Here is a 15,543-nt window from a genome sequence, read left to right as displayed (position 1 = left end):
ATTTATCAATTATATCCTTTTCTTGTTTCTTTCTTTCTTCTCTTCTAATCAACACATATTCATTTCTTGCTCTTTTGTAACTTTCCCACTGCTTAATCCGTCTTTTCCTTCTCCACCTCTTCCATGCATCCTCTTTTCTTGTTCTAGCCTTTTCACATCTATCGTTAAACCAGTCCTGCTTTCCAACTTCTCTATGTTGTCTTATTGGTACAAATTTTTCTCACCTTCTTTGTATATTTTTATAAATTCCTTCCACTTTTCATTTGCTCCTTAGCACTCTTGAATTTCATCCAATTTGTCTCTTGAAAGAATTTCTTTAGGTTTCCAAAATCTGTCTTGGCATAATTCCATCTTCCCACTTTATATTCTTCATTTCTTCTAGATTTCTCTTCATCTATCACCTTGAACTCCAAAACTGCATGATCACTCTTTGCTAAAGGGCACTCCACCCTCATCTCCTCAATGACCATTGGCTCTGTACTAAAGACCAAGTCCAGTCTTGACGATGCTCCCTCTCCTCCAAACCTAGTATCTTCTTTGACCCACTGAGTTAACACATTTTCCATTGCCAGTGTCAATAGTGTATTTCCCCATGTTGTCTCTGATCCTTCCATTGACCAGTCCTCCCAACACACCTCTTTACAATTAAAATCTCCCATCATTATAGTTCGTTCACAGCCACCCAACATTTCTTCCAGACATGTTCCTGTATCACTTATCATTTCTTCATATTCCTGTACTGACCATGCATTTGTCTTAGGTGGTACGTACACCACTATGTAGTGCCTCTTTTTCCTTCATTAGTTTCTGCTCTGATCTTTAGCACTTCTGCCTTTCCCATACCTTCTTTCACTTGATCCACCTTTATATCTTTTTAACCAGCAACATCACTCCTCCTCCCATCTTACCTACTCTATTTCTTTTCCAAACATTATATTTCCTTCTCCAACCATCATCAGGTCTTCTCCTCTCTCAGTTTTGTTTCAGTAAGACCCACAATATCTGGGTTCTTGTCCCTCAAGTAATCGTTGAGTTCTAAAATCCCCGATATCACTCCATTTATGTTGGAATACATTACATTCCGCTCATACGTAAGTTTCTTTAGTCCTTTCTTACTGTACTTTTCTGGGTTATGAACCACTTCCTCAGTCTCATATCCAAGATTCTCCAGAAAAACTCTTTCTTCTCCTCTTCTGTCCTCTCTTCATTTTTTTTCAAAGCCTCCTTTCTCAACTGTGTGTGTGTGTGTGTGTGTGTGTGTGTGTGTGTGTGTGTGTGTGTGTGTCAGAGTGAGTGAGTGTGTGTGGTGTTGTTGCAGTGCGGTGGAGGGCTTGCTGGATATGTCGGCGTTGGTGGAGGGGTCGGCGGTGGAGCGTGCCACAGCACTGGTCAAGCAGGGGTGGCAGCAGCTGGTCACCTGGCAGGGATTGTGGGTGGCACACGTGCCCTGCCACACTCTGCTGGAGACGTCCTACCGTGTCAACCTGATCACCCTAGAGTGTGAGTGTCCCCTGCTTACTTTGGGGGGGCCCTGTGTGCACCTCTGCCTGGTGCTGTCCCTGGCAGGGGTAAGGCAGGGCGCCTCGCCACAGCAGGAGCGGCAGCGGCTGGCCCGGGCGGCGTTGGAGCAGGGGGACTACCTACTGGAGGCAGACTGCTGCGTCACCTTCCACAGCGGCACTGTGTGTGTCACTGAGTTGGAGTCTGGCACCTGCACATGTGTGGCGGCCGCCCTGGACACTGTTTGTGTGGGTGCCCTGCTGGTGGGGCTGGCCAAGGAAGCGGGGCACACCCTCGCCTTGCCTCCCATCATGCCGCTGGGAATCAAGACTGAGGAGGACCTGGCCGCCCCTCAGCTGCCCGTGGTCATCCAGACACATACCGGCCTGCCACGCTGCCTTGCAGACACTCACGGAGACCTGCGAGAGGACCAGGGCCAGGACCACTCCCTCTCCTCCAAGGCACTGCTGGAGAAGCTGTACCTCTGGTCCACCACCAAGGAGTTCACAGACTCGGAGGTCCTGCACCGCCTACTGCAGGCTGCCCATGACACTGTGTGGCCTGCCCCGCTGCCGCCTTCACCTCCTGCCGCACCGCAGCCTAGACAGGCGGTGTCCTGTGGCAGTGACAGGCTGAGGGCTGTGGTGCGCACTGTGCGGAGGAAGAGGAGGAGGTGGGAGAGGCTGGGACTGCCGCCGCCCAGATGACTCGCTGCAGCAGCACAGTGACCGTCAGCAGTGAGTCACGGCAGTGCGCTGAGTGTCTGCTGACTCATGTACAGACAAAACTCACTGCCAACACACACAACACATGAACCTCATTTCCTATTCATAAAGCACAGTTACAGTCAGCACCGCCTGACATGACTGGTGGGTGGCACGTCTGTTGTGTTGCTGCTGTGCCCACCACACACACACACACACACACACACACATCACAAGTATCATGACAACACTTCACTTCTCACCCAAGGCTGTCATGAAAACTCCTTTGAATTACATGTACAGGGATTTCTCAAATTATGTGAGGGATGCATTCCTGAAGGGATTGTGTGATGTAAAAATTTTACAGTGAAAATTATTACCAAACTAAACTGTACAGCAGAGGTGGGCAGGTAGAGCTTCCAGAATTGGTTCTGACAGTTCCGCCAGGAACTGTTATGAACCAGTTCCACCTTATGTTCAGCATGAATACATACGCTGTAGATACACACTAGTCAGTCAACAGTATGCAGTGCTCCTTAGAATGTGTATGTTATCATTAATATTATTTAGGAATTTTTGTAAACTCTGGTATCTAAAATTAACAAAGTAGAGTGCAATACAATCATATGGAACATCCAGTATTCAAAGAAATTGCATGAATAATATAAAAACATTGTGTTCATGCCGGCCAGTGGGCAATAGTAGGCACTGATTTAGTGTTGGTATATCATAGACATTTCTTTGTACTCTGGGAGATTTATACTGGAGCTCAGCATGACTAACTGATTAGGGTACTCATGACCATTGTTCTCATGATTTAATAAAAACCTAATCTGCCTACAACACACACACACACAATTACTTATTTGCATTTATTGTACTATAACTCAACTCTCTCAAATCAGAACATACATTTTTTCTAGAACTGAGTTAAAGCCAGACATATCAAGATTATACCTAAATTTGTGGTGTTAGAAAAGATTAATCACATTCAAATTTAGTAAAACAATAGCACTGAAACAAAACAGAACAGCTCCAGTGTGGAATGACAATGAACAAACACTGTGTATCATTAAAGGAACTCTGTGTGAGATAAGAATAATTTGCTAAACTGTGCCTCCATTCATTCAGTATCCACCACAGATCAGAAGTCTCTCAGCACCACAAGTTAGTACTCTACATTCTATAACCATCCCAGTCAGTGTTCTAGATGAGTCCTGAAACACTACAGCAACACCCTTCCCTGGTCACCAATTTTTACATCATGCAATATCTCTTCAGTAACGTATCCCTCGCATAATTCAAGAAATCCCTGTACTTGGAGAAACGTGTACCTTCTCAAGTGCCTCTGCCTTCAGCCTTGAGGTGTGAGTATGTCAACAAATGTTGCTATCAAAGAGACTCGTGATGTCCTGCAAGTCTGGAACAAACGTCTTGAAGTTAAGGAAATAAATCACAGATACATGCATAACTGACAGCTGTGGGGTGGACGAGGGCAGAGACACTCCAAACAACCCACAACCCACACAAGACTGACCGGTGTTATGAACTAAGAGACGAGATCTCCAGTGTTGCCAGATACCAGTGATGCTTCAAGACACAGCAGCAAAATGACGGCCACTCACTCATGTCCAGCGGCGGTGACTGTGGCTGTGGTGGGGCACTGAGGGGACCACCACACAGCCCCCACAACTCTGAAATGTCATTGTGGTCTCATTAAAGTATTTTTGTAATGATTGTCTGTGTTTTGTATCCATGGCATGCAAGGTGTGTGAGAGGGAGTGAGTGAGTGAGTGAATGAATGAATGAATTAGTGTGTGTGTGTGTGTGTTTTAAGTAAGTTGTCTGAATATTTAGCAAGTTATCCTCCAAAACATTTAAATTATAACAACATTTCACACACACACACATGTCTCGACACAACACTCAATACAGTGAAACACTGGGTCAATATTTCCGGAAACACTTTAGAACATTACAAAATTTGAGATAAAACTGAAGAGAGAATGCTTAACTTAACAAATATAAAATAGTCATTAGGAAATATTTATTCATATCAACAATAACAAACACACACAACTTACTCATAAAATCTTGAACACTTGCAAAAATAATCCTACTATTGTTGTTGCTGCAAATCATAAAACTTGTGCCCAAAAGATACTCGTAAGATTAAAAGTACTTCTTAAAAGCTTCCCTTCTAAAAAATACGGAGAGAAACACAAGTGAGAGCTTAAGTGTAATGCCTATGTAAACTGGAATGAAGTATGGAAGACTCAGTTAGATGAAACGAGACGAAATGAGACAAATAAAAGAAAAAGAGAAAAAGACAAATAAGATGAAAGAAAGAGCTCACCACTGAAGGAAAATAAATGCCAAAATATTTTAAAACAAAGAGGAACCATTGAAAATTATTATACTTTCTAAAACAACAGAAGTAGATGAGTTTAATGAAAGAAAGGTAAGATAGAATTACCAGAAGAGAAAACATACACCCACCGACCCAGAAAAATAACCAATGAAAATTTTTACCCTTGAAAAGAATAAAAAGAAGAACTGCTAACATAAAAACAAATATTTCATACCTTAACACAGAGAAGAGTGGCGGAGACAAACATACATAAATAATACTGTAGTGTGTGTGTGTGTGTGTGTGTGTGAGAATTGTACCCCCACAAACAATCCTGTACTGTGTGGATTTGTATGAAGACCAAAGAAAATACTGCATTCATGTATCTTTCTGTCTGTGTGTTTGTGTGTGTGTGAACTGTACCCCTCCTACCCCTCCACTCACTCACTCACTCATACTCTCTCTCTCTCTCCTATCTGACAGCCTCCATCTTGTCCCTGGTGATGGAGAAGAGTTCTCTGCGTCGTTCCTCCACCTCCCTGGCCCGTCCGTAGAGCAGCACCCCCACCACCACCACCGCCGTACCCAGCCAACTCAGCAGCGTCACAGGGTTGCCAAACACGATCACCGACAGCCAGATGAGGCACGCGCGTTTGGTGGTGTTGGCGACGCTGTGGAGATTGGTTAGGTTAGGGAAAGTTATTGGTGTTTTTGTTGGTAATACTGCTGGAGAGAGTTCTGGTTAGGTTAGGGAAAGTAAAATATCAGTTTCTCAAATTTTTAACCATGACACAACACAACTAGGTAAAATATTAAAGTTACTTGAATTTCTAAGCATGGCCAACAAAAATTAAGCAAAATATTAAAGTTTCTGACATTTCTACGTTACTGTCAACAAAATTAAGTAAAATATTGAAGTTTCTGGAATCCATCAGTATGACATCAACAAAATCAAGTAAAATATTAAAGTTTCAGAAATTTTTAAACATAGCACCAACACAACTAGGTAACATAATAAAGCAACTACAACTTTTAACCATTACACTCAACAAAATCAAGTAAAATATTTAAACTTTCTGAAACTTTTAAACATAATTTTTGACCAGCACAGCAACACACCTATAAGTGACAGGGTTGACATAAGACATGAGAACGTAGGCGGTGATAGTCTGGCCATGGAAGGACACGCCGTCGAGCAGGATGGCCGTCAGCAGGGAGTGGTCCAGCTGGCGGCCAAGCTTCTCAAAGTCCACCAGGAAGTACCACGTGGGCAGCTGCAGCAACACCGCAGCCAGGTTCGGGTAAAACTGCAGCTCGGCCGGACTGTGGTGGGGAGAGAGGAGTGGGGTGTGGTGAGGTGTGGTTAAGTTAGGTTAAGTTAGGATAGGATAGGATACCACACTTTGCAGGCTCTGGCAGATATGCACACACGCACGCACACACAAACATAAAAAATGCCCATATATGCACAAAACTCATTCCTACAACATAAAACACATTTATACCAACAAAACACAATCAAATATACACACAAAACAGATACATATACATATACACACACACACACACACACACCTGTAGACATAGGAGCGCTGTGACAGAAGGCCCTTGGACACCACACTCTGCAGACACTCACACAGGTTGGTGGCCAGCGCACACAGAAACCCAATGAAGGAGAAGGACAGTTCATGGCTGGAGCACAGAGCAAGGCCGGCCATCACAGGAACCAGCGACCCCAGCACAAAGCAGCTCGTTTTCTCCCCTGTGGTGGTGAGAGTGGTGAGTCGGTATGGGTTTGTTTTTTATTGGTTTGGTATATAGTGAAGTATCAAGATGTTGAATTAAGGATAGCAGTGATGATAAAGGTAGAAATTATAAAAAAAAAAAACAGCAAAAGTCAATTGATTTTGTCCGCAAACACTGAAATTCATTAGGTACACAAATTATAAGTTTGGTACACAAAAAAATATCAAACAATTTGGTAACTTGTGTATTACAAAATAAATGATACATCACACACTTTATTTCTTTACACACAAGATAACAATTGCTCCAAGACGCTCCTACTGGTCCGGCAAACAAAGGCTGTACCAAGAAGTAAACAAGCAAACAAAGATACCTCCACGCTATCACTGTGTCTCTAGGAACAGTGCGAGGTCTGCGTCATCAACTATCAGCCCTGAGCTGGTGGGGACTGGGGAGGAGGGGGGGGAGGTGCAGGGCTCGGACTTAATGTGCAGGCTGGCGGAGGAGACGTTAGACGTTAGAGAAGAGAGTGAAGTGTCTGAGGTTGCACTGGTACGCCGCCTCCTCTTGCCCGCCGATGGAATCACAGCACTGAAGAAAGTGGAACCCTTAGGCTGTGTTTTCCTGCCTTGTTGTTCCCGCATCAATTCCATCCTCATGCTGCGGATCACCTCGTAGTGTCTGGCCATGGAGCCGCCCACTGTGTCCATGTGCCGCAGGATGGTGTCTGTTGCCTCAATCACCGCAGACAGGGGCGGAACACATGGCTTTACATCCTCCTCCTCCTCCTCCTCTGGTGTGAGTGACATGGTTGCCGCCTTCAGGACTTCATTGGCGATTTCTTCCTGTGTCTGGTGAAGGTATCCTGACAGACCAGTGTCCTCCTCCAGCCACTCGTGCAACTCCTCCTCTGTGATGCTTCCCTGGCCAGCAGCAGCTAACATTTCTGCCATGGCTGTAACATCAAAGCCTTCAAAGTAATTCTCCCCAGTTTGAATGCTTGGTGCCCTGAGGACGGGGCACCAGGCGTTCCTCAGTGTGTTGAGCGGCACCTTGCTCCACGCCTCGGCCCAATTGAACAAGGCGTCCCTCATGTTGTAGTTCCTGAAGTACCGGCAGGTTTTTTTAGCTCTGTTGTCCTCGTAGGCGTCTTCATCTTCAGTGACGACCAGGCACTGCTGCATGTACAGCCTCTTGTAGTGTCTCTTGGCACTGTCCGTGATGCCTTGGTCCATGGGCTGCAGGGCCGAGTTGGTGTTTAAGGGTAGGAACATCACCTTCACCCGGCCGTCCTTGGTGCACAGCTTGTTGGTGACGGGGTGTGCCGGTGAGTAATCCAGCAGCAGCACAGCTCTCACGTCCTCGGCACTGATGCCGTACTGTGTCTGGTGCTTCCTCACTGCTGGCGCAAAGCTCTTGTGGAACCAATCCTTGAAGATATCCCTGGTGAACCACGCCGCCTGGTCGTGGTACTCCACTGGCAGCCTGCTCAATCCCTGCAACACCCGAGGCTTCCTGCTGCGACCCACCACCACGGGCTGCAGGCGGTGTGAGCCGTCAGCGTTGGCTCCCACCAAGATGGACAGCCTCTCCTCCAGCACACGGTGGCCCAGGGTGCTGCTGATGTCCCTGGCAGCTCTTGAGTTCTTAGGGAGTGAGCGCCAGAAGAGGCCGGTCTCATCAGCATTGTACATCTGGAATGTGTGCAGACCTTCCTGCTCCATCAGCTGTGCCACTTTCTGCACAAATGGCTCCACAGCACCTAAGTTGGTACTCAGGAGTGCACCAGTGAGGCCTTTGCTACAGATGCCGTGTCGTTTCCTGAACCGATAAACCCACCCACTGCTGCCCTTAAAGTCCCTTACGCCCAGGTGCTTGGCCAGCTTCAGTGCCGCCTCCTGTATGTCCGTGCCACGCACCACCACGCCCGCTGCCCTCTGCTGTGAATACCACTTGTACACGGCTTCCTCCAGATCCCCATGTAGCACCCTACTGGTCCTGTACACACTGGCGGCACCCTTGCTGCCGCCCTCCATGCGCTGCACAGTCTCCTTCACCTGACACAAGAATTAAAACCATGTACAGAATGAAAGACTCATAAATGAATGACTAAAATTCATCTCATCCTTCCTTGGGGCACTTCTACAGTCTTTCACAATAATCAGCGAGGCTTTTCTTACCATTCTTATTCTACAGAGCTTCTCATTCACAGTAATTTGAACCCACACACACCTGCCACTAATTGTTTATTGCTCATGATGACAACAATTTTTAAAGATTTACTAATTTGGGGGAAATGAGCTAACACACTGCAACACCCACACCTGTGATGGAGTGACAGGCACTGAGGAATGCTGTCAGGTGTGTGTGTGTGTGTGTGTGTGTGTGTGTGTGTGTGTGTGTGTGCATATTGTCACATTATTTGCACACACATGAAATTAATCACGGTGGTTGTTGTTTTTTTGTTTGGGCATACAGCTGCTGACCAATAAAAATAATACATAATAAATCTAACCAATCAGAGCAGTTTGTGGAGGGAAGCAGCTCAATTTAAATCAGTGTATGGAGGATGTCTGGCTGGGCACGGTGTTGCCTCAATTATAGCTATTGTATCGCCAAATTTTACTAAGAGAAATAAGATCATGAATTCATATTTTCTTAGCATTGCCAGTTGGGTTAGTGTGGTTTGCTTTGGTTAGATCAGTTGAATCGTTAGATAAAATTAATTCATTCAGAGGAAGACTTATCAGCAGTCTGTGACGCCTCAACCAGGCTATGTTAGCTAAGTCAGGTTAGGTTAGTTTTGGTTAAATTGATAAGTTTCAATAGAGTGGCATAACCAACAGTGACCAGCGGTGGCGGTGAGTACTCTCCACAACAGTAACGCTCAAAATTTTGGGCTGGTATTCTAGCGGTACTTTGTGACGACAAAACTATTTACTTCTTGTACATTTTGGTCAGTTTTAATTAATCTTTTTTTTTTTTTTTTTTTTTTGCCAGGCCACACCCCGCCCTCCATCAGCTGCTCTACCAAGCTGGGATAGGGGAAGGGAAAATATGATAGGCTGTGTTGTGGGGAACTGCAATCTTATCAGTCTATCGGGAAAATGGACATGTAGCACCTATATGTGTTGCAGACAATATAGAAACACTCGATGAAAACTAACACCACACAACACCAATAAATAACAAGGCTAAAAGACACACAAAACTAATAATAACATGAATAATAAACACACTACAAAAAATAAACAAGTAAATAAACAAGAAAACTAAATAAACCTAACCTAACAAATAAATAACATTACAAAGACACACAAAACTAATGAAAACAAAACAAACACACTAAGAAAAAATAAAAAGAAAAAAGAACCAACCAACAAACCCAAACAGAACAGGTCACAAACACGTACCTTTTCCTTGGTTCTGAGTATATCGTGCAGTGTTGTCTTTTTCACGCCGTACTTGTCCATCAGCTGGCGTCTGTTGAACCCACCCTCACTGTCCGTTATTATCTCCATTTTCTGAGCCAGCGATAAAATTTTCCTGTTTTTACTAGTGGGGCGAGCACGGGAGGGCGAAGGTGTCATGGTGTTGGGTCAGAATAGGTCCAGTTGTCTTGTCTTGTACGTGTAAGATCGGTTCACTTCTCTCGTCTCGTCTTAATCTTGTATCTTTGTCTTTCGTTCTCTTTATCTTGTATTTTTGTCTCTCTTCTTCCAGTTTTCCGTGTAGTTTGGTTTTCTCTCGTTTCTGTTTCTCGTGGTGTTAATGGATGGTGTAATTGTACGTTTGTTAATCTATTACAGCTGTTTTGGTGGTGTTCTTGCTGTATTGCTGTCTTGTAAGTTAGTTCTCTCTCTTTTCATTCTTGTATCTTTTGTTTCTTCTTCGTTTCCGTGATGTGGTTCGCTTATCTCTCGTTTCAGTTCTCTGTGGTGTTAATGGGTGGAGAAATTGCACGTTTGTTATTGTATTACAGCTGTTTTGGTGGTGCCGTTGCTGTGTTGGATGTTGCTGTCTTGTAAGATTAGTTCTCTCTTAATCTTGTATCTGTCTTTTCTAATTTTACGTGTTTTCTTTTTTTTTTCTCTCTCTCTCTCGTTTCAGTTTCTTGTGGTGTTAATGGATGAAGAAATTGCACGTTTGTTATTGTATTACAGTTGTTTTGGTGTTGCCCTTGCTGTGTTGAACCTTCTCATCTTGCTGCTGTTGTTCGGTTGGTTCTCTCTTAATCTTGTATCTTTTTTGTCTCTTCTTGTATTTCTCTGTCTCCCATCTAGTTTTCCGTGATGTGGTTCGCTTATCTCTCGTTTCAGTTCTTTGTGGTGTTAATGGGTGGAGAAATAGTACGTTTGTTATTGTATTACAGCTGTTTTGGTGGTGCCCTTGCTGTGTTGAACCTTGTCACCTTGTTCTTGTTGTTGGTGGTGGATTAATCTTGTATCTTCTCTGTCTCTTCTTCTAGTTTTGTTTTCTCTCGTTTCAGTTCTTTGTGGTGTTAATGGATGGAGAAATAGTACGTATTAGCCCTGTTTTGGTGGTTATATTCTTCCTCGTGGACCGTTGCTGTGAGAATGACGTGCTGATGGTGGTGGTGGTGCGCGCTCACTGACTCTCACACACTCTCACCAGCACCACCACTCACCACCCCCAACACACTCCATACTCTCCCTCGCTCCTCCTCCCTCTCTCCATTCGGTCATCCTCTTCATTTACCGATCTTTGTTCGATATAAGGGATAAAATGTCTCTTCGCCACTTTTTTGATTCGGTAAACGCTAGATTCGCTATTATGGGGTTCCATATAGTCAGGGTTACTGTGTGTGTGTGTGTGTGTGTGTGCGCCATATCATTCTTTCCTAACAAATTCATAATATATTACTGCAAATATGACAAAAATAACATATAAATAAATAATAAAAATATAAATGCATAAACAAACACACACACACACACACACACAGGTATTTGATCGTCTTAGCACCACAAACATTGCACTGACCAAAACAATGCACAGTTTTTCTTAATGGCGTGCATGTCCCAATGAGAGAGAGAGAGAGAGAGAGAGAGAGAGAGAGAGAGAGAGAGAGAGAGAGAGAGAGAGAGAGAGAGAGAGAGAGAGAGAGAGAGACCTACATAAAAAAAAATAAAAATTATACCTTCACAAGTACAGAAAAACAAATTGTATAAGGAAGGTTGTAGAAGAGATACAAAATAGAAAAATATGAGAAAAAATAACAGCTTATAACAAATTTAAACAAAGAATGAATTGAAAAGAGACAAAATGCTTGTAAATAGAGAAAACACAAGAATAGACTCCTGTAAAGACACACACACACACAAACAGACAGACAGAGAGACAGAGAGAGAATGAAAGAAAGAAATACAGACAGAAAGAAAAAAAAAGAGAGACAGACAGACAGAAACAGAACAAAAGAAAAACAGATACAGACAGAAAGAAAGAAAAAGAAAAAAAAGAAAGAAAGCAAGATAGACAGAAAGACAGATAGAAAAACAGACAGACAGAATGAGAGACAGACATACATATATACAGACAGATAGACATACATACATACAGACAGACACTCACCTAACAGCAGCCAGGCGATGAGTACGGTGAATATTGGCGCTGAACTTTTGACAGTCTCGGCAAAACTCACCGCTACGTAGTAAATGGCAATGAGGCCAAACATTATGGTGCCCAGCCTGAGAGAGAGAGAGAGAGAGAGAGAGAGAGAGAGAGAGAGAGAGAGAGAGAGAGAGAGAGAGAGAGAGTATATTAGTTGTTTCTTCATTCTACTACATATTTAAACACACACACACACACAACCACCAACACTTTTATTTAGCTACCCTTCATACACACACACATATGGACACTCACTGCAGAAGGCCCAGGAGGAACATGCCCCTTCGGAAGTTCTCAGGTTTGCGCTGGTTAGGGACGGGCTTGTAGGTCCCCAGCGGGTGTCGCATCTGCACCAGCCCACACACCATCGTGATAAACATCTGCATGCCACCTGCAGGAGAGAGAGAGAGAGATAGGGGAAGGTGGTGACAATAATCTAGATGGAACACAAGGCTAAACGCAGCAAGCTAAACACAACACTAACCTAACCTAACCAGATCAAAACAAAGTAAACACACACACACACACACACACACACAAGAACAACAAGAGCTGGGTAAGCCACAACTAGCTAGACACAACAAAACGTAAACATTCACAACAGTTTGCCTACATTGAGGGCAGTACAAATATTACTTCATTTAAATACAAACTGATAACCTTCGTGTTTGGTGAGTGCCGTGACAGTGACGGCAGTGTTAGCGAGTCTTATCCTCCATAACGGCACACAATAAATGTTCCCTATGTAGCCTCAATGTGCAACGATTTATTGAGGCTTTTAGTGATGATGCTTCATTTTTCTCACTGTCAATAACTATTATTTCAAACACTAATGCAATCTTTCATGTATACATTTTAATAAACAATTTTATGTATATTCTCTTTATGTAGCTACTTCATATAACCTTTCTGCTATTCTTTTCATTTTCATTATATAATTTATTATATACTATTTACTTTTCTATTATATATTACTGTCATTCATAATATACTTATAAAAATAGCGGCCTAGATTGTATAGTGCTAGAGAGCTATTATACCTCTGTACTCAGTGGAGCCCTGCGGAGTCACTATGTGGTGGAATGCAGCCTGGTAAAGAAAATGAAGACAAACACAACCTGAACTAAAAAAAAAAAAAAAAAAATGAAGACAAATAAACTAACGCAAACAAAACAAGATAAACAAAACACACAACTCGGCAAACACAAGATAAACACAATTCACTAAACACAGGAAGACAAACACTTAACTCTGACCTAACCAAAACACAGCAAACCACACACAGCAGGAGGCAGGGAGTTCCACAGTTTACCCAACCTAACCTAACCTAGCCTAGCCTAACCAAAACACAGCAAACCACACACAGGAGAAGGCAGGGAGTTCCAGTTTACCCAACCTAACCTAACCTAACCAAGACACAGCAAGGCACACTCACACAGCACGTGGGGGTCAGCCTTCTGGTAGGTTAAAATGTACTTGTTCAGGAAAAGAGTGAACCCGCTGAAAATATACCACAGGGACAGGAACACCAGGGCGCGGGGGTGTCTCAGTCCAGGGTTAGGGGGAGGCCGCCTGTCTACCACGAGGGGATGTGTGTCTTCTCCTCCTCCTCTTCCTTCTTCTTCCCCTCTTCCTCCTCCTCCTCCTCCTTCACCGCCATCTTCCTCCATTAGGCCAGTCTGAAATGAGGTTTGAGCGTTTTTTTTTTTTTTTTTATTGTCTCTTTCTTCTTCTTCTTCTTCTTCTTCTCCTCCTCCTCCTCCTTCATCCTTCTTCTCCTCCATTTATTTAGTTTAGAATATACAAGCATGAGAATTTTTTCATCATTATTTTTGTCCTCTTCCTCCTCCTCCTCCTCTCTTCCTCTTTCTTCTCCATTAAGCAAGTCTCTCTCTCTCTCTCTCTGGTAAATTTTTGTGTTTTGAAATAAAGAATGGCAAATGTTATGTAATTCTCTCTCTCTCTCTCTCTCTCTCTCTCTCACCCTGATGCCGGACAGGCTATGGTGCCTGATGCGGGTGGCGGGGGGGTCCGGGGTCTTGGTGAGGTGTGGCATGGGGGGCGGTGTGGTTGACATGCCTGCAAAACAAAGGTCAGGTCAGGTCACACTAACTTCACCGGGATTTCTTGACCTTACTGACTTGTGACCTTGAAATAGATTAATTGTTGTATTATTTATTTATTTATTTGTTTGTTTTATTTATCTATTGTCATTGGGCGATTTGTAAATGGCGACAAAATATAAAAAAAAAAATGGTGATGATGATGATAGTGATGATGATGATGAAAAATAAAGAAATTGAAGAAGAAAAGGAAGAAGAAGAAGAAGAAGAAAAAGATGATGATGATGATGATGATGAAAAATAATAATAAGAAGAAGTAGAAGAAAAAGATGATGATGATGGTGATGATGGTGATGATGAAATGAGGAATGAAAACAAAGAAAAGAAACAAATACACAAACAAGTGAATAAATAAATACACAAATAAATGAATAAATAAATAAATAAATAAATAGAAAAAAAAATAGAAAAAAAAAGTTAGGAGTGATACTACTAATGTACTTTTCTCATACTTACATGCACCAGTTCACTATCACCTGCTTCTTGATTGGCACATCCCACCTGTGTGTGTGTGTGTGTGTGTGTGTGTGTGTCTCTGTGTGTGTGTGTAAAGCAAGGAAACACAAGCAAAACAATTAAAACAATTACATAAACAAACAAAAACAACTTCTCTTCTAAATGAGGTAGAACAAAAGTGCCCCAGGTGTGGAATGAACAGGTAAGAAGGTCAACGACAACCAAAACACCTGACCTTACCTATCCTGACCTAACCTAACGATAAAACACACCTTTCCTCCTAAGTAATAAAACTGGCAATGCTAAAACCGCACTGGTACAGGTGACACTACAAATTACAGGTGAGTTAATGACATCCAGGTGTTTGACAGGTGATGGGTACAAAATATAGGTGTACTCTGGAAATTACAGGTAAGAACAGGTGAGTATATGGGTCAGGAGTGTGAGTTAGTGAGTGAGTTTTGCAGGTCAATTACTTGAAAATACCGGTAATTCAAGAACTTACAGGTAAAAAGTTAATTGTACCGGTAAATTTTGAGATATTATAAGTGATTACAAGGTGGGAATAAATAAATGGGCGGTAAATTAAAAAGATCTAATTAAATACAGGTGTTAAATGAGTTTCTAATGTGTAGAGGTGTGTGGGTAGTTACAGGTGAGACAGCTAATTACTGCACTGTCTGCCACGTCAACAGGTGAAGTGACGTGATCAGGGCTGCAGGGAGGGTGTGGCTGGGACAGGTGAGGCGAGGGAGTGCAGGTGGGCGGCCCGGGGTGACACAGGTGAAGGGGACGGCCCAGGTGACGTGGAGGGGACACAGGACACGGGGATGCGGGACACAGGCACACGTCCACCCTCCACCTCGTCTCAGCCAACACTACTCTTCTAGGGTATTGCCAAATCACAGCAGGGATTTTTTTTTATTAATTCCTTATATCAGTTGCCAGATTTCCTTAGATTTCCTTCTCAAAATTCCTTGATAAACCCGGATTTTCTTACATTACCTTAAATTTTTACATTTCCTTTATTATT

At 43.2% G+C, this 15,543-nt stretch overlaps 2 protein-coding genes across 4 annotated transcripts in view; one reads left to right on the top strand and one right to left on the bottom strand.

Annotated features, from left to right (window-relative positions):
* The window catches only part of LOC123516892, a 36,069-nt gene extending 31,580 nt beyond the window's left edge, over positions 1 to 4,489 (top strand). The window contains 1 exon segment of the mRNA XM_045276624.1: positions 1,319 to 4,489. Within this exon segment, the coding sequence (XP_045132559.1) occupies positions 1,319 to 2,207 (889 nt within the window). The 3' untranslated portion in view covers positions 2,208 to 4,489.
* On the bottom strand, positions 4,238 to 15,408 carry LOC123518311 (solute carrier family 35 member E2A-like). Of its 3 annotated transcripts, XM_045279077.1 has the most exons (8): positions 14,511 to 15,408; positions 13,916 to 14,010; positions 13,367 to 13,610; positions 12,187 to 12,322; positions 11,893 to 12,008; positions 6,130 to 6,316; positions 5,674 to 5,877; positions 4,238 to 5,225 (listed from the first exon to the last, which is right to left on the bottom strand). In XM_045279077.1, the coding sequence occupies exons 2-8, from the start codon at positions 14,006 to 14,008 to the stop codon at positions 5,027 to 5,029; spliced, it is 1,179 nt and encodes a 392-aa protein (XP_045135012.1). In that variant the 5' UTR covers positions 14,009 to 14,010; positions 14,511 to 15,408; the 3' UTR covers positions 4,238 to 5,026. The 3 variants fall into 3 exon arrangements, with proteins under 3 accessions (XP_045135012.1, XP_045135007.1, XP_045134998.1); XM_045279072.1 differs by lacking the exons at positions 4,238 to 5,225; positions 5,674 to 5,877; positions 13,916 to 14,010; positions 14,511 to 15,408 and adding an exon at positions 6,674 to 8,357 and having other exon boundaries at positions 6,180 to 6,316; positions 13,444 to 13,580; XM_045279063.1 differs by lacking the exons at positions 4,238 to 5,225; positions 5,674 to 5,877; positions 11,893 to 12,008; ... (2 more) ...; positions 13,916 to 14,010; positions 14,511 to 15,408 and adding exons at positions 6,674 to 8,357; positions 9,714 to 11,157 and having other exon boundaries at positions 6,180 to 6,316.
* Positions 15,409 to 15,543: the final 135 nt, after the last annotated feature.

The sequence above is a fragment of the Portunus trituberculatus genome, chromosome 6 (genome assembly GCF_017591435.1).
Source record: "Portunus trituberculatus isolate SZX2019 chromosome 6, ASM1759143v1, whole genome shotgun sequence".
NCBI classification, from domain to species: Eukaryota; Metazoa; Arthropoda; class Malacostraca; order Decapoda; family Portunidae; genus Portunus; species Portunus trituberculatus.
Note: the sequence above shows the minus strand (reverse complement) of the source record. Positions and strands in the feature narration are given on the sequence as shown.